The 20,006-nt window shown below is 30.7% G+C and overlaps 1 protein-coding gene across 3 annotated transcripts; it reads left to right on the top strand.

The window, feature by feature from the left end:
• Nucleotides 1-11,541: 11,541 nt before the first annotated feature.
• LOC114379460 lies at nt 11,542-19,926 on the top strand. Of its 3 annotated transcripts, none has more exons than XM_028338127.1 (20): nt 11,542-11,994; nt 12,068-12,156; nt 12,238-12,347; nt 12,447-12,501; nt 12,929-13,017; nt 13,267-13,333; nt 13,416-13,478; nt 13,706-13,876; nt 13,974-14,067; nt 14,160-14,239; nt 14,358-14,433; nt 14,560-14,603; nt 14,925-14,992; nt 15,415-15,500; nt 15,595-15,752; nt 15,859-17,197; nt 17,334-17,620; nt 18,204-18,419; nt 18,496-18,652; nt 19,171-19,422. In XM_028338127.1, exons 1-20 carry the CDS (start codon nt 11,883-11,885, stop codon nt 19,197-19,199), a joined length of 3,390 nt encoding a protein of 1,129 aa, XP_028193928.1. In that variant the 5' UTR covers nt 11,542-11,882; the 3' UTR covers nt 19,200-19,422. The 3 variants fall into 3 exon arrangements, with proteins under 3 accessions (XP_028193928.1, XP_028193926.1, XP_028193927.1); XM_028338125.1 differs by lacking the exon at nt 19,171-19,422 and adding an exon at nt 19,433-19,926 and having other exon boundaries at nt 11,547-11,994; XM_028338126.1 differs by lacking the exon at nt 19,171-19,422 and adding an exon at nt 19,433-19,926 and having other exon boundaries at nt 11,550-11,994; nt 18,213-18,419.
• Nucleotides 19,927-20,006: the final 80 nt, after the last annotated feature.

The raw sequence follows: 20,006 nt of genomic DNA, 5'->3' as shown, positions 1-20,006 counted from the left end.
TTTATAGAGAGGAAAAAGATTATAACTTAATTTTTTTATATTTTAATATTATGAAGAAATCATGTTTAATGCGAGTGAGAAAGTGTTAAGGATTTCGAAATATAAAGAGAGTAAATTTTTTTTTAAACAAAACAAGTAATTAAAAATGAAAGAAAAAATAGTTGGAATTTTATATGTTTAAAAGTCGGCATTTAAAAAGAAAAACACCACAACTTAGCAAAATAAATACTTTCTTCGGACAATTATATTTTACTCGAATAAATTTTTAAACTAGACAAGTAATTTATAAAATTGACCTGTTTACACGCTTTGTAAATAGAAGGAGAAGAGCAAAATTTGATCATAGATTACTATTTGTAAATAGAATTGCTCATAAAAAATAATTTGAGATATGCATATTATTATTGTTGTTTGAAATCTCACTTACTCACTTTAAATTGAAGTAAATATAAATATTTCATAAATATTTTTTGAGTCTAAAAAGTTTCCTTTTTGTGAATTTTTTTATTTATGAAGAATCTAAAACTTTTCTTATCTTGAACTTTGACCCCTTATCTGATTTTTCCTTTCCAAAACACAAGGTAACATAAATTAGTTAAATTTTACACGCACGTATCTAATAATTTGATACATTATTCGTCTTATTCTGGGGATTAATAATAACCCATTTATCTACTGACCATATCCAATGTATTCATGTATAAATCCAATCAATCCATCCCTTCATCATAAAAATAAAAGTCAATATGTTAATTAAATCGAAACATCGATTTGAATGAATAATCAGTCACTCAACATACTTTACTTTTAGGTTGACTTAAATATTAAATATATTTTTAATCTCTTAAATTTAAATATTTTTTTAGTTTTTTAAATTTAAAATTATTTTTTTAGCCTTTAAAATTTATAAAATGTTTTTTTTAATAAAGTGTGAGCTAAACAGAAAATAAGATATTCATAATTTTTTATATTTATATTGCCAAAATTTGATTTTTTTTATTATATATTTTTAAGTATGATTTTCTAGTGATTTGAAATTGTCAAAATCAAGTTAATAAAGAAAATCAAAAATATTTTTTAAAGGGATTAATGAGTTTATAATTTTTTTACTGATTCGATTATGACAATTTTTATTCATCAAAAATGTACTTTAAATTATAAAAGGAAAAATCAAATTTTGGCGGTCAAAAGTTATTATAAATTGTAAATTTTTTTGTTAGATATTCATAATATTTGACATTTTTATCGCAAAATTTGATTTTTTATCATGTATTTTAAAGTACGATTTTTCTGATGGTTTGAAACGCTTAAAATCAAGTCAATAAAAAAATCAAAACTATTTTTATAGCAATTAATGGATTTTTATTTTTTTTACTGATTTAATTATGATAGTTTTTAACAACTAAAAAGTGTATTTTAAAATATAAAATAGAAAATCAAATTTTGGTGATCAAAAGTTGTTACAAATTACAAATTTCTTATTCCATTTTTTCTCAAGTTATGCAGAAGAACTAAAAGAGTATTTTGTGAATTTCAAGAACTAAATAAAACAACTTTGAATTTGAAGGATTAGAAAAAAAATTCAACTTTGAAGGACTAAAAATATATTTAAGCCTTTTAAGTTTAAATACATTTTTGTTCTTGTAATTTAGTTTTTTTAAAAGAGTATTTTGTGAATTTCAAGAACTAAATAAAGCAACTTTGAATTTGAAGGATTAAAAAGAAAATGATTCCACTTTAAAGGACTACAAGTATATTTAAGTCTTTTAGGTTTAAATACATTTTCCTTTTTGTAATTTAGTTTTTTTAAAAGAGTATTTTGTGAATTTTAAGAACTAAATAAAACAACTTTGAATTTGAAGGATTAAAAAGAAAATGATTCAACTTTAAAAGATTAAAAACATATTTAAGCCTTTTAGGTTTAAATACATTTTCCTTCTTGTAATTTAGTTTTTTTGTCCTTGCATTTTTTTTCATTTTAATCATTGCAAAATGTGCATGTTTTATTTTTCATTCTTAAATCATATTAAATAACGCTTTGAATAAAAAAAACTGACCAATGAAAAAAATGTTATCTAAAGTCCTTTAGGAAAAAAAAAACAAAACAATAATATTTTTTAAGGACTAAAATAAAAAAGTTAAATTATAAGAAAATATATATATTTAAGCCTTAATTTTATGTTTTCTTAATTTACTTAAAAAATGTAAAGTGTCAAATATTTTAAAATATAGCTATTTAAATCAAAATGTATTTTTTTATAATTATTATAATTAGGGAATTTTGATCCCTAATTAACATAATTACATATTCATGAGTGAAACTCAGACATTATAAAACAACCTCATGCGTCATGCTAATTAATCTTTGGTGGTATATCTTCACAAAGTTTATTCCTTGGACTAATTATAGGATTATTTCTAAGTCTAAAACTCAAACACTTAAAACTCATTCCTTCTCCCTAAATATTTATTTATAAAAAATAAATTTTAAAATAAAAGTACAAACTCAATTTGAAGAGTAGTATTCATTGAGTTTTAAAATGTATTCGTCTAACACTTTTTTTATTATTGTCTTATTAATTATAATAAGAATCTTAATGATGAATTGATTATTTTAAAATATTAAATTTTTTATAATAATTTTTGTGTTTCCTTAATATTTATTAATAACAACCTTCAGATAAAAGAAATAAATAAGTGGTTTGACAAAATTTTACTAGATGTTAGAATTTTTAGATGGTATGATTTTTTTTAATAATGTTATATTTTTTATAATATTTTTGTCAATTCTCTAGCTTTTCAAATGAAAAAGATATTGATTTTTTTTTATATTTTTAAGACATTAAAATTATGCTTGCAGATATTGCTTTAGTAAAAATATATCTTTTGGATTAATATTTTGGTTTTATTTTTATGGTCGTGTTATTTGTTTGGAAATTTTTGTTTCACACAATTATCTTGCATTTTCGTCAATCATAGTTGGATGTGTTTTTTTTTTGGTAAAACATTTGTATATGTTTTATTATTAGTTATTTTGAATTTTATCATTTACTATGTTATTACACTTTAATGCATGTTTGACATTTTTTAATTGTATTGAATGTTCATAGAAGGAATGGTTCTTTTGATTTAGATGAGTATGGCATACTCCACTTTAAGCTTGTACTCTATATTACGTTAAATGCTTTAGGATATTTTTTCTCTCTAAATATATGTTTTTTTTTAAATAATGTGATTTTAGTTTTTAAAAATATGTTCTTCTGTATTTTTCTAATTTCAATCCCTGCATTTCGTAAAAAAATGTTACTTTAGTTTTTAAAAGCATCCGAGTTTAATCTTTTATGAGGACTACAATTAATAATTTTTTTTTTCTATTTTTAACTTTTTAAAAAATATTTTAAAAATAAATTTAACAAGCAAGTTCTTTTATTTTACTATTTCTGAAACAATTATAAAATAAAATTACTAAACAAAATTTTATTCTCAAGAACAAATTTTAAAAATTATTTTAGAAGTAATTTAAAAAAAATTGGAAAGAGAAACAAACGTACCCCTTGTTCTCCCCTCTTTCAAGACAAAGGGGCCGGGAAAAAATACGAACAAGGAAAAAATTCTAGCTTGGAGTACAAGAAAGGAATTGTACTGCAAGCAGACTTTTTTCTTAGTTTATTTCTCCAAGTGCCAGATTGAATTTTGAATTGAATTAAATGCATTCCTTCAAACATTTTGATGGTACATACTTTGCAGCCATGGAAGTCAATATGCAAAAAAGTAGAAGAAGAAGAAGAATATATCAGTTCACTTCACTGATGATGCTCTTTATCCCATTTTACTGGGTCTTTAAAAAAAATTCTTTACATTTTTTTCTTTTTTCTTTTTTGACTATGCATCTTCTTTCCATGTTACTTCAAAGCAATATGTGCTTTTTTCCCCATTAAATTCCAAATTTATCTCCCAAATTAATATCAAATTATTTATTCTATCATTCAACGATGGTTTATGTGTGAAATCCAAAAGTGAATTCCTTTGGTGGTTATACCAAAGTTTTTATTAGGTTTTGAGAGTGAGTTCTCTCAAAAGTATAGGTGGGTTCCTTATGGTATCCTAAGGTGTGTGATCTTTAGTGGGTAATTAGTGTGTAAAGTAAAGATCATCCTAAAATTAGATTTTTAAGGTGGGTTTCTCAAGTATAAAACGCTTATTGCATTGTAACCGCTTATCAAATAATTAAAAATTATCAAGCACGACTTAAGGACTGAACATAGGTCATGAGTTATAATTGAACCAGTAAAAATTTAAGTATATTTTTTCTAACCTTTCTCTTTTATTTTATGTTTGTCTGAGTTTGTTCGCCTTCTTTAGCGTGTGTTAATATTAAAGTTGGTTCCTGTTCAACGAAGAAGTAACAATTTTTTTCAGTCACGTTTGTTGTCTAGGAAAGTAAAAAATTACTCTGTAAAGCATAAAATAAGATTTTTAAGTGATTCCCAAACACATATTTAATATCTTTGTTTATCGATCATTTGAGGTTTTATCACCTCTCTCCAAACATATCATCATTAACAATTTAAGAGCAAAAATTGTTTTGCTAAAAGTTTAAATTAATAAATCATTTCACATTTCTCTTGAATTATTGAGGCTGCTTAATTGACACTAGGAGTAAATGTCAACCTCTATCGATTAAAATGGAGTGAACTCCATCTTATCTAGAGTAAGTGTTAGATTTATTGGTCTTTTAAAACACATTTGGATTGAACAAATTATATAGTAGTATTCAATTAGTCGAAAGGCCGAATCCAAAATAATTATATTAGTAATTAAATAAACATCTAGTTTATTAGATAAAATAGTAACGATTATTCAATGTAAATATTGTTTTACCCTATCAGAAAAATTAAAATAACTTTTTTTATAGTTTTCAAATTTTGTTTATAAGTATGATATTTTTGGACCGAAAAATCTAAGAATATTCCGCGAGTAATATTCTCTCTCGAAGCATGCAGAGAACAGGGAAGCAAAAATGAACCTTGAATTTGGGCATTAAAATAAGAAATTGACCAAAAAGGGAGGATCATTCATTCATTAATTCACACTTAATTTTCTTGTCAGTGTGCCTGTCACCTATATATCCCTTTTCAGTTTTCACTTCTCAGTTCGTCCCATTTAGCTGTATATAATCTGGAAACTGAATAAAGTAGCAAAGTTGTCCGGGACAAAGGTTAAAAAAGAAAAAGAAAAAACCTTAGAAAAGATGGCTTATATAATTATATAGTTCCATCCTAAAAAAATGGGATTTTTCGTATTTTTATTTTATTTTTAGGATTAAAAATTAAATTTTTATTCCATATATTATTATGGTAGATCTTTAGTATCATATTATTTCTTGATCATTCCTCTCACCATGTATCCCTCGTCGTTCTTGGAGAATTTCTCCATTTTCAATGAATCCTGTGTCGTTTTTACTGACACCACCATCACTTAAATGAAAAAAAAGAAGAAGCTAGCATGCTACACAACCTTTCAATGTCTGAAGATCTAATGAAAGCATCCCATTAAAAGACTTTTAGCAGAACATCACAAAAAAGCTAGAAAAATCACTCAATCACGAATGAACTCAACAGAAAATTGTTGTGGGAAAGAAGAGTGGTGGAAGATGAAGGCGAATACTAGTACTTTGCGTTCGCGAAGGGGCTTGCGTGACAGAGATAAAACAAAAACATGTTGTTTGAGATATGTCGGCAACACAATCCATCAAACATGATAGCGACTTTAACGAAGAGACAAAGTAGGAACAGGGGGTGTCACTAGCGATGATGCCGAAGAAGGCAACTCGTAAACCGTGAGAGGGAAGGTCCAGAGAAGTAATATGATGTCGAGGATGTACCTTAATAATGTAGTAAGAAATTAACTCAAAGGATTAATTTAGTAATATATTTAATCTGTGTTTAATTTTTATGTGTAAAATTTCAATGAAATTCATATATTTAAAATAAGATTAATATCTGATCTAATGTGTTAATATTAGGGAACATTGTTAGGGGACATTTATTATATGTGATTGATGATAAATTTTTTTTGTAATATTAAATTATAATTGTTTTACTCAAATAACTATTTAAAGAGAGGTGTATGTATATATTGATTTGTAATTTTAAACTTAATATTTTCATATTAGTGTATAGATAGTTTTACAAAATTAAATAACATTGATTGAATGCAAATTATTGTTAAATAATATATTCATTATATTTTGATAATACTTTAATGTTAAATATGTTATTTATTATTTTAAATGTGTATATTAATGTTATAGTGTTATACAAAATTAAAAAATTATGTGAAAAATAAAAGTTAATCAATTTAGTAAAATTATCAAAAATTTCATTGAATCTTCAATTTAAAGTTACAGTAATCCTTTCTATGCATAATGATTTAATTTGAATAAATTAAAATTTCAAAAACTGTTTTCATAACAAGTGTTTCGAAAACCAAAATTTAAAAACACTTCACAACTCTTTTCAGTTTTCTTACCCTCTTCTGTTTTCCTCAAGTACTTTCAAGTATTCACAAGACAAAGTTTTAAAAAACAGAAACGTGATAAAGGACAATCACTTTCAGGAGACAAAAAGAAAAATTAGAAAACAAAAATTTGTTTCTGAAAACAATAAATAAATTACTAGGCTGAATTTGTCCTATCTGTTTCTAGTGACCGTGACTTTAGGCTTCGTTTTGGAAGCTCTCAAGTTGATACATGAAGGAATATAATAGGTTGTAGGAAGGGGTCTGTCACTTTGTTGGATGATTTAGAGTTGGTTGTGTAACTTGTGTTAAATGACAAAAACGGTGAAGATGAAGAAAGAACAAGAGCATGCATGCACAAATAAAGTTAGTGTAATGGAACAATCAAATAAAGTTAATTAGTGGGTAAAGAAGAATGTTAGAGGAGAAGATGATAAATTTAAAGGAATAATCAAATAAAGTTAGTGTAATGGAACAATTACTAGAAAGATAGTTATTTCTGTTTTCTGTTAGGATAGTTGTGTCAGGACTCTTATCTCTTAGTTTTACCTTTTCTTTCCTTTGGGTTCTATACCTATATATATTGAGATCCTTACTTGTATCATTTTAGATTTTAATCTCAATAACAATTCAATTTTATCTCTCTTGAGCTCTAATAATATGGATGGTCTCAGATTTTCTTTCAAGTTTCCACAATCATTGATTTCCTCTCACATCCATGGGTGCACCAAATACCCACCAACCCCTATTACCTTCATTTTGGAGAAAACCTAGGGGTGATACTTGTGTCACCAGCTCTTAATGGTGGCAACTTCCATTCATGGAGTCATTCCATGAAACAAATTAAATAAAGAAAGCGAATATGTTATATGTTTCTTAAAAGGGCTCAATGATAGTTTCATCACCATTAAGGTCCAAATCCTCCATAAACAAGGTGTTTGCTATCACCTCACAACAAGAACACAAGATTTTGATTCCCACATTGGAGATTCATCAAACTTGGTCTCTGCTATTCAGTTCAATAGTTAAGCCAATTCATACGTTGTCCAACCATCTTTCATCATCAAGCCGCAATCAGGGTACTTCTCGAATTCATATTGGGCAAGCTGTGCGGAAACTAGAAAATCCATAATTGGATATTGTATTTTTCTTGAGGAATCCTTAATATTTCGGCGTTCCAAAAAGCAATATATTATTTCACGGTCGAACTACAACTTGTCTTCATTTCATCAGCTCTCCTTTACTGTGACAACAAGTAAACTACCTTCATCGCAACCAACCCTACCTTCCAAAAAACACATCGACATCAACTGTGACATTGTTCGTGAAAAGCTTCAAACCAAGCTCTTCCATCTTCTCCCCATATCTACCAAAGACCAAGTTGCATATATCTTCACCGAGCTCTTTAATTTCAAACCTTTTCAAGATCTGTTGTCCAAGCTAAAAGTGTCAACTATCCACTCTCCATCTTGTCGAGGGAGGGGGGAGGGTAAAGGAATAATCACTTAAAGTTAGTGTAACAAAAAGATAATTATTTTAATTTGTTTCTCTGTTTTCTATTAGGACATTGTTGGATAATCATTTTAGATTTTAATCCCAATTCAATAACAATTCACTTATATCTCAAGCTCTGATAATAGAATTCATGAAAGAAGTGTGTTTCTTTTTAGTTTTTCTCTAATGAGTAAGAGGCTAGGGATTTATTTTTTAACGACTTAGATATGTTCTTAGTTATTCAAATTTGGGGATATATAGTTTTTTGTCCTCCAAATTAAAATTTGGAATTTTAGTCCTTCAAATTTAGAAAATATTTTTTTAGCCTTTCTTACAATAAAAAATTATCAAAATTGTATATTTAAACTATCAAAAATCAATAAGGAAGACTAAAATACAAATTTTAATTTAAGAGATTAAAAAAAATAGATCCCAAATTTAAGATATCAACAACATAATTAAATCATTTTTATTTAACACCCTATCATAATTATTTAAGTTTCATTAATATCCACCCCTTTAATTTTTATAAAATTGAAACTAATAGTGGATACGGTTAAGATATCAGGTCATTCAAATTAATAAGTTACTAATTAAATCATATAAACTGGTATAAATAACTGTATATATAACAAATTAACAAGTTGCCTAGCACTGCATGTGGTTCATTTGGGCAGCTGGTGTTTGAATCCCACTTACACACAAACTAGTAGTAACAGATGTCAACCCAGTGTCTAGGGTGTTATATACATGATTAATAATATGTTTTGAAGAATCATTGCTACAAATTAAATACGATGTTTACTAACATTTTTTTATCTAACATTTAATAAAAATCTTATTAAATTTTTTTATAACATTTAAAAAATATTATAAAATTATAAATAAATGTTATTAATATATTTTTATAATATTTATCAAATAATGCGTATAATTCATGTTGTTAAAATCTTTTTGTAATATTTTTAAGATTTAATAACATGGACTATATACAATTGATAAAATATTTTAAAAAAATATTAATAATATTTATTTATAATTTGATAACATTTTTTAATATGACCAAAGACTTTTAACAACATTTTTACTAAGTGTTAAATAAAAAAATGTTACTAAAAATTACTATGTAGTAGTGAATTAAATTAATTTATAGCTTAAATATTCATTAATGTGTAAGTCTGTGGAGAGTCTATGAATATAATTAATGGTATTTCGATATGTACGTTGTTTTTAGCTTATTTCATTAAGTTATTTGGGATAGCTTATGAAAAAACTTTCAATGTACATGAAAATAATTTTTGTCATTTTTTTCTTCAATTATATATAAAAACCTATACATAATTACTTACATGATAAAACAGTAATATTTAATAATTTTTAATTAAATTGTTTACCAAACGGACGTAAATATTTTTTACCACTAAAGTAAAGCATTAAAGCTAAACTCAGTAGAACCACACAATGGGTAATGTGGGCAATGCAAGCTACAAAAGCTGGTTAGTGTTTAATTTGGTGACTCTGATCTGAGAAGTGATTCATCCTACCTTCCCAAAGACTAAAAAATGGCGTGAGGGCAACTTTTTACGAGCCTAGAATATTGATATGGCATATGATTCCAATTAATAGCGAGGCCCTTATAACTTTTTTAACGATTATATATATATATATATATATATATATATATATATATATATTCTTCAGAACCCAGAAGGATCTAATAATTTTGTTTGAACATGATATAAGAACTGAGTTATAAAATTTTTCTTTAGACATTATTACATAATTAAGATTTCATCTTAAAACTTCTTATTACTAATGAAAAATATCTATTATTAGAAGACATCAATTCTTTCAATAAGCTTAATACTTTAAGAAATTAGATGTTGACTCTCTATCAATGAATATTCAGATTTACTCAACAAAACTAAAATAATTTTACACTAATTGATCAACCTACTCGGTAGATTCATCCAGGCCATTATATTAATTATGATCTTTTTTAATTCATTTATAAATTGTGATAATTTTTTTTGATTCATTATTATATTTAATATGATCTGAACGCTTGCAGAAAAACAACCAATTAAAATGCTCACTGGGTAGTTTTTGAATAATAATAATACGCATGTTACGTACTGTACGTACGATCTGCCTAACAAATTAAAATTACCTCACATTAACTAATTCTTGTATCATGAGACCAACCCCGAGGCACATGTTCTACGCTATTTCAGATTACTTGTGCATCTATTTCTTTATTCTCCTAGTCGTAATTAGGATTCTTAATACATTGATTGTTAAAATAAATAATTATTTATCATAAAAATTATAGGAGAACATAAAAAAAATATGTATAACAGAATTTTATATATTCTAATAAAAAAATCTTCTTTTAATTTTTTAAACAATATCTTAAGGTTACTAATTAGTATTTATCTTTTTCTATTTTTTTTCATATTTATTGACGGATAGATAAGGAATTTAAAGTATTTAAAAGTTACAAAGACCGGAGTGTTCACCTATTAATAGCTTATGGCAAGAGTACGCATTAAAAAAAGTAAGGCAGGTTGGCATGCAATGTGTTCCCTAATTTCAGAAGTTATAATTAATACTACACTGTTACATTTAATTTTTATCCAAACTCGTTATGGTTATAATACTATACATGTATGTATTTCAAATATCAAATTAATACAAAGTATTAAAGTTGATGTTCGCGGATAACATGATCAGATAAAATGCAGTGAGATTCTGTCAACTACTGTAAATAAAATCTAATTGAGTTTAATAGACATGGTTGTAATATTTAAAATAATTAATTTTATATATTATAAACTAATAAGAGGAATATGACTTTTAAAATAATTATTATCAAAATAAATGAACTTATAATAATATATGGTGAGATAATTTGTAAGATTAACGTAATGATATAAGGTTTTATTGTGTATATGGGATATGTTTGATTTATTATCCGTGCAAGAATAATTTGGATCCATGATAGTTACGCATAGCAAATAAAATTAATTTGACTTAGTCAATTGAAAATTGGTGATATCTTATTCAAAACCAAAAAAACAATAATAACATTTACGTTTCTCAAAGTTGATGTGCTCATTTTGTTGAAGGTGGATTTTAATTTGATATTTTCTATTTTATTGGAAACCTTTTTCTTATATGTTCCATTTTTTTTTTATCAAATATTTCCATTATCAAGCAACTCTGATATACAAATATTCTTACAAGTATTTGTGATATGCAAATATTCTAAATCTCAGTATTCTAACAACATGTCGAGTATGGATGGTGAGGTTTCGGAAAACTATGATTGAATAAAGGTTACGATGGCGACGCGGTCTAGGTTTGAAAACTAAATCACATCGAAATTGAACGCATTCGGAAAATATCCAAAACGCAAGTAGGAAACCAAACTGAAGAGAACAATGGGGGAGATTGGTTTTCTTGATCCTTTTTAACTTTGGTTGTGATGATGATTTGAATATGTTGTTAGATATAATTAACATGTTTATAATCATTTATGGTTGAATAAAAGTGTAGAAATCAATGCATGTTTAGAGGTGAATTGGAGGTGGCCGATTAATGGATCCTTCATGTTCTTGTTTACAAAAAAGTTGAAAATGACGAAAGAATATTAAAATGAATCATGTTATGCTTTTACACAGTAACAGTAACGGACACAAATCGCTGACACAGCGAGGACCTCCTTCTCCTCTCACGTGCCTCACGTGCCCTCGCCGCAATCAAAATTCCGTGTTTCTCTATTAACACCATATAGATCGGTGCTGAAGAAAGAAAGAAAAGGTGAATTGAGTTCACGGCAAAACCCGACCCGAATAGAAGGATCCGAAATGGAGTCAATACTGGGTCGGGCTCTGGAGTACACTCTCAAGTACTGGCTCAAGTCCTTCTCCCGCGAACAGTTCAAGCTCCAAGGCCGCACCGTTCACCTCTCCAATTTAGGTACCTTCAAATCCATATCCATATCCATATTCGAATTTCATTTCACCCACTTCGATTCGATCCTCGCTCGCAGATATCGATGGAGACGCCTTGCATTCCAGCGTCGGATTGCCGCCGGCGCTCAACGTCGCCACCGCCAAAGTCGGCAAGCTAGAGATTACAGTTGAGTCTCTCACACGGTAACCGATTTCGTTTCGCTTCTTCGCTCTGTTTCCGATCGTGAATTGTGAATATTATTTGCAGCTTCCGTCGGTGAGCAATGTGCAAACGGAGCCAATCGTGGTGCATATTGATAGACTCGATCTGGTTCTCGAGGAGAATTCTGATTCTGATGAATCTCTTAGTTCGAACTGGTAAGCAACGAAACGATGCTGGCGATGCTTGATGCTTTTTCTTTTATTGTCGTTTGTTTTATTCTTTTTGCTTTTTTTTGTTCTGTCGTTTATGTACAGCTCCACGCCGTCGGCTGCCTCCGCCAAGGGAAGTGGTTATGGTTTCGCTGATAAGGTTTGAGTTTAACTCTTTTTTCCTTCTTCTTCTAAGCATGAGTTGATATATATACATGTTGATAAAGTGATATTCGTAGTCTACTAAACATGCTTTGGTTGATTTTGAAGTCAGTTTTCACGATGTTCAGGAGATTTGAATTTGAATTTGAACTGTTATCTTGTGAGGAGAATTTTTAGTAACAGAAATAAAAATGTAGGCATAGATAATTTGTTGACATTGGGAGAGGTTATTAGATCTTAGTCCATTATCGAGCGGAATAGAGGGATAGGATGCAGTGAAAGGTTGGATCATTGCAATGCTGTTCGGTCTAATATGATTCTTTCTTTTAGGGTTTGGTAGTTCCTAGGATGACCAGTAGTTGCCCATAAATGCAACTATCTTGTTTGAATGTTACTAATTCATACTGACTGCGGGCAATTGTCAGATTGCAGATGGCATGACTATACAAATTCAAACAGTTAATCTTTTACTTGAAACTCGTGGTGGTTCTCGTCGCCAAGCGGGAGCAACATGGTAAGTTCTTGGTACCAGCCAGTGCTTTGAATTCAATACAGCATATATGCTTTACCAACCCTGTCAAGTGTTAATGGAATGGATCTCAACAAATTGGAATTGATATTAGTGTCTTGTTTCCTGTTGGGAGTGATGTAGTATCTAAACTAGGTTTCTTGTAATTGAGTTAAAATATAGTGAGTGATGGATTTTGCTGTGTTTGGCTCAAAGACTATTTATAAACATTCCATTCACTACCTCTGGTTGCAGGGCTCCACCTATGGCATCTATCACCATACGCAACCTTTTGTTGTATACTACCAATGAAAACTGGCAGGTAATTACCTCAAAACTCCGGCTTACAATAATTTCTGATTCTACTTGCATATAGCACTTGATTGAAGAATTTTTCCTATCAGGTTGTAAATCTTAAGGAAGCACGGGAATTCTCCAGTCACAAGAAGTATATATATGTCTTCAAAGTAATATATCCTCCCCTTCACTAGTTTTAATGTATCAGTGTGTAATCTGTATTAGTGTGATTTTATATCCTTCATATTGCTCTTCTATATTATAGGTTTTATTTCATTACAAGATTAGCATTCTTTCATAAAAATTATTTACTGCTATAATCTCAATGTTGAGGTACTGTGTTTCTTATATGTGTTTTACCATATAACAATTCTCACATTTTTTTTGTCCTGCCCAGAAACTGGAATGGCAATCTTTGTCTATTGATCTCTTACCTCATCCCGACATGTTCACAGAGGCTGCATTTGGCCACTCTCAAGGGGAATCAAACTTTAGGGATGATGATGGCGCAAAGCGTGTATTCTTTGGAGGAGAGCGTTTTATAGAAGGAGTATCAGGAGAAGCATATGTAATTAATGCAGTCCCCCCTACATATTTTATAAATATTCTGTTTTATTACAATATTTTGGGAATCATGAAATATAGCTTGATTTTATTATTACCAGATCACAATTCAGAGAACTGAGTTGAATAGTCCACTTGGGCTTGAGGTTCAATTGCACATCAATGAAGCTGTTTGCCCTGCAGTAAGCGAACCAGGTAAGTAAAAGTGCACATTTTGGGTTTGTTGTCCAGATTGAATTGATATAAATGACATGGACGTGATGTGGGTTTGATACAAATATGAGCAGGATTACGTGCACTTCTCCGCTTTATGACAGGAGTATATGTTTGTCTAAACAGGGGTGATCTTGATTCCAAGATTCATCAGGTTTCATATTGTCTTAACTTTTCCCTCCTTTGAGACCACCTCAGTAGTTTGTTACACACATAATAATAATGTTTCATTTCGGCTTTCTCTGAGTCTGTATGTAACTGTATTGTGACAGCGATCCACTGAAGCAGCTGGGCGTTCTCTTGTCTCAATTGTCGTAGATCATATATTTCTTTGTATTAAAGATACTGGTTTGTTTTTAGCTTGCACATAGTCTTTTTATGTTGATCTTTGTCTCCTTGAATTATCATTAAATATGCTAGCTTTAGGTATATCATTGCTTGCACAATGATCCAACTATTAGCATTAATTTGCAGAATTCCAGCTTGAGCTTTTGATGCAGTCCCTCTGCTTTTCTCGGGTAAGTCTTTTGATAATTTTTTTCTGACACTATCTCACACTTTTGCATTCATTTTTTTTTTCTTGGCTACTGTCCATATTACTCTCAATATTATTGCTGGTTACCTTCGCCTTATCTAATAGGTAGAATAGAACTGACTATACCTAGAGCCAAAATTAAAAATCATACAGAGCCTTATATTTTCCTTGAAGACTCTTTTTTGGGAGCTTAAGACACCTTTATATATATCGTTTATTTGGGTCCATTGGTGACCCTCCGCTGTGCAATGTTATCAGGCTCAGTTGCAGTAGAGTGACATTGTTTTACTGACTATCCTTGCAGGCCAGTCTCTCTGAAGGAGATAATGATAATAACTTGACCAGAATTACAATTGGTGGCTTATTTTTAAGGTTTGTGTTTTTGTGCCCTATCTGAATAGCAACTACTAAAAGAATTCAGCAAGCTTTGCCTGTGTGTATGGGCAGGTGTGGGCGCCTATGTCAATGCATTTTGTGCTCATACGATTTGATTGAAAGCTGGGAGTGAGAAACTACTAATCTGAATATATTGGCAATAGCATCACCCACTACTTTTATGGTTAGACGATAGATATCCAGGGTTAAATTGGGATAAGTTATTGCAATTGAAAAGAAGTGAAGGACAACAAAAATTTCTTATATTCTTAAGTAGCAGCAATATGCCCTACTTGATTTGTCAATTTGGTGGCACTTGATAGTTGAAATGACCCAATAATTTTTATTTTTTATGTTGACTTGACTGTACTAACTGTTACAATGGAACTAAGTTGTAGTTTGTGCATATTGGAATGCAGGGACACCTTCTGTAGCCCTCCATGTATCTTAGTGCAACCATCAATGCAAGTTGTCACAAGAGATGCTTTCCATGTGCCAGAATTTGGTATTAATTATCAGCATATTCTTGAAAAGAAGTAACCACTTAAGAAATGTATATATTGTTTGTTCACTTATTTTTCTATGCTTTCTTTTGGCAGCCAGAAGCTTTTGCCCTCCAATATATCCTTTGCAAGAACAGGAGTGGCAATTGATCGAGGGAACCCCTCTAATATGCCTCCATGCTCTTAAGATCATGCCTTCTCCACTTCCACCATCCTTTGCTTCTGAAACTGTTATTGACTGTCAGCCTCTTGTGGTATGTACAGGCTCTTTCTAAATGGCCTGTTATAGATGTAAAAGTGTATCTATTTTGTACTTATTTTTGCCAATCATATAATTTGATGATCTTTCTATATTTTTAGATTCATCTCCAGGAAGAATCATGCCTGAGGATATCCTCTTTATTAGCTGATGGAATTGTTGTCAATCCTGGTGACATTTTACCAGATTTCTCAGTGAAATCTTTTATTTTCAATCTAAAAGGACTGGATCTTACAGTTCCTTTTGACAAGACCAAATTGGATATTTCCAAAAGTGACATGGACAATACAGTCCAGACCTCCTTTGCTGGAGCAAGGCTTCATATTGAAAGCCTTTGTTTTTTAAATTCACCCTCACTGAAACTAAGAATTCTGAACCTGGAGAAGGATCCTGCTTGCTTCAGTCTTTGGGAAGGTCAACCAATTGATGCTAGCCAGGAGAAATGGACTGCTAGAGCATCCCAGCTTACTTTATCTCTGGAAGCATGTACTGACAGAACTGGATGTCAAAATTCCCTTAAACAGACATCAGGATTGTGGAGATGTGTTGATCTGAAAGATGCTTGCATTGAAGTAGCTATGGCAACTGCTGATGGCAGTCCATTGTTACAAGTTCCCCCTCCGGGGGGTATTGTTAGGGTTGGAGTTGCTTGCGAACAGTATCTGTCCAACACTTCTGTTGAACAATTGTTTTTCGTCCTGGATCTATATGGTTATTTTGGGAGAGTTAGTGAAAAGATAGCAAAGGCCGTAAAAAGGAAACAATTGGAGGACATTAGGGACAAATCTTTTAGTGGAAAGCTGATGGACAAGGTTCCTAGTGATGCTGCTGTGAGTTTATCAGTGAAAAACCTCCAACTTCGATTTCTGGAGTCATCTTCTGTGAATATTGAGGGGATGCCTTTAGTGCAATTTGTTGGAGATGATCTGTTTACTAGTGCCACTCACAGAACCCTTGGTGGGGCTATTATTGTTTCATCTTTTTTACGTTGGGGGAGTGTTGTGATAGGTTGTGTAGATGATGAGGGGCACTTGCCGTGTGAAAATGGCTCATTCTTGAGTTCTAAGGAAAATGCTCTCTCATTGAGTGATAATGGATATCCTCAACTAAGAACTGTTTTCTGGGTGCATAAGAACGAGAAACATCTATTGAATGGAAATGCTTATTCAGTCCCTTTTCTGGACATAAGCATGGAGCATGTCATACCATTATATGAACAAGACTTGGAGTCTCATAGTTTGAATGTCTCAGCTTCTGTATCTGGTGTTCGTCTTGCTGGAGGAATGAACTATGCTGAAGCCCTCCTGCATAGATTTGGAATACTTGGGCCTGATGGAGCTCCTGGGACGGGTCTTTGTAAAGGGTTGGAAAACTTACAAAAAGGACCATTGTCAAAACTTTTTAAGGCAACTCCTCTCATTGTTGATAATTCAGAAGATGGTATGAAACAAACCATGTCATCTAATTTTTTGAAGTTGGTTAATGTGCTTAGTACATAAGATTTTTGTTCTGTATTCATCTTTGGCATGCTCATTTGCTACATTTAGATATACTTTCCTTACTATTTTTTCACCAGTTGGAAGTATGAGAGAAGGGAAAGAAATCAGTTTTCCTCAATTGAAGAAGCCTGATGATGTGGATGTAACTATAGAATTGAGAGACTGGTTATTTGCCCTTGAAGATGCACAAGAGACAGCTGAAAGATGGTGGTTCTCAAGCCATGTAGATGAAGGCAGAGAAGAGAGGAGTTGGCATGCATCTTTCCATGGTTTGCGAGTAAATGCAAAAAGTAGCCCAACGGATGTTCCAGGTGGAAAAGGACAATTGCGAAGAATAAAACAACATCCAGTAGAATTGATTACAGTAAGAAAGATGCTTCTTTCTGATTTTAAAACAAATTACTCATTGTGAAAACTAACCAAACATCTATTTGAAGACATTTATAACCTTGGTTTTAATAAAATAACCTGTAAAAAAAACTTGCTACTTTTCATGCCTTAAAGCGGATCATATTTCTGTATATAATTTATTTTTGTTCTTTTTTACTGAACTACCTTTTCTATGAATGTTGTCAAAGTTAGAATCAAATGTTTCATTACTTGGCTTAAATGGACAAACACGAGGCTAGGAGGAGGCTTTCTTGTCATATTGTTATGATGATTATGAATAAAGACTCTGCTCATAATGGTCAAAACATATTTAGTATGTGCTCACCCAGGAATTGTCCAATACCATGTAATCTGGTTTTTCTGATATATATCTTTGTTTAAATATGATAAAACTCCGTATCCTTATTAGTTGCTTTATTTCGTATCATCTCTGATATATATATATATATATATATATATATATATATATATATATATATATATATATATATATATATATATATATATATATATACTTCTGTCATACTCCTATCATACCCCCTTACATACTTAGCCAGCACTTGCAGGTTGGAATTCAAGGTCTGCAAATCTTGAAGCCACATTTGCAAAAAGACATTCCTTCATCAACGCTAATTGCAAATGGGGGTAAAGGATTCACCAACACAGTTGGAGGAATTGGTGTTGAAGTTCGCTTGATATTAGGTGGGGAGAATGTCGATGATGAAATGGTCAATTGGGAAGTGGAAAACCTAAAATTCTCTGTTAAACAACCGGTAATGAGAATTTCATATTTATGGCTTGTTGTCTATTTTATATGAAGGTTTGTGTGATGATTATTTCTTCATGCAGATTGAGGCAGTTGTAACCAAGGATGAGGTTCAGCACCTCACTTTTCTGTGCAAATCTGAAATTGACTCAATTGGCCGGATAACTGCTGGAATTATACGGTTGCTGAAGTTAGAAGGTTCTGTTGGTCAGTCTGTAATAGACCAACTCGGCCACCTAGGTATGTTGTCAAAGTTTCTCATGCATTGAATAATTTTTCATTAGACATAAAATATCATTATAAGCTCTATTAGTGGGACCTTCAGTCTTTCCTAAAGTTAGGAAGTAATAGGATTATATCATTAAAAAAACTGCATTTTCACGTTGCCCGGAAGATGGATTTTAGATGAGGTCTAGGATTATTAACTAAATGGTTTGGCAAATAGATCAAAAAGGCAATGCACAGGACTAGAAGCCATAGACCACAAAGATTCTATGTGTTATTTTTTCAAAAACAACATTTATAGGAAATGGATAATGCTTTAAAACTAGGTATCTCAAATCCAAGACGGGGGCTGGTACATTGATGGCAACCTCAACCGACAACCATATATAATATGACATAATAGTCTGTGTTAACTCTCAAAGAACTAATGTTAATGAAGCTTTACCAAAGGTCTAAGGTTGAAGATTGAGTCACTAAAACAAATTTGTGAAAATGGTGAATTTAGAGTTTAACCACTACTTTTCAATTCACAGATGGAAAAGCACAATACAATGATACATGAACAATAATTGTCTGGAGTTTCTCATGAATTGGAGACTTAATTGTGGTTAACTGCTTGAGCAAATCATATGGCTTGAACAGACTACTATTGTTCCTACTTCCTAGGATTTAGCATTCAAAGCCGAAAATTTTTGCTTTGGCAAAAATTGAGTGGGAGAGCATGCTAACTTAGACAAAAACAGAGCCTTGGTTTATCCTTGTTTCATAATCTTCTGATGGTATGGTGATTTGCAGGAAGTGAAGGCATTGATAAGATTTTCTCTTCTGAAAAGTACAGTAGAGACGGAAGTGTTGGTAGTAGAGGACTTTCTCCATTGCCAAATCTCATCATAAATGAGGAATCACACAAAACTTCAGAACAAACATTGACTTTGCTTGAGGAAGCACTTACGGATTCACAGGCTAAACTTAATGATTTAATCAGTGATATTGGTACTTCAGAGTCTTCCTCTCAACACCTTACCATCGTCCAACTCAGTCAAAATATAGAGACTATGCACGACTTGTTGATGCAATTACGGAATCAAATTTGAGGTTCCTCTCTGCCGTTTTTGCTGTATATTTGTAATCAAAAAGTTTTTTCATTCACATAATAGGTTACAATATTGTGTATATAGGATACAAACCTTTGTTGAGTGTTTGTACAAGCTAGGCAGCTGCCATGGCTCTTCATTGATGTAACAAAATTTTGTTCCCTTGAGCGAAAAATGCAATCAAATAGTTGAGATTAATCTTTGGGACTTTAACATACGAAAATACAACGTAATTAAATTCTGAAAGAGAGATCGTGATTACAATGCAACAAAAA

The sequence above is a fragment of the Glycine soja genome, chromosome 12, assembly GCF_004193775.1.
Source record: "Glycine soja cultivar W05 chromosome 12, ASM419377v2, whole genome shotgun sequence".
NCBI classification, from domain to species: domain Eukaryota; kingdom Viridiplantae; phylum Streptophyta; class Magnoliopsida; order Fabales; family Fabaceae; genus Glycine; species Glycine soja.
Note: the sequence above shows the minus strand (reverse complement) of the source record. Positions and strands in the feature narration are given on the sequence as shown.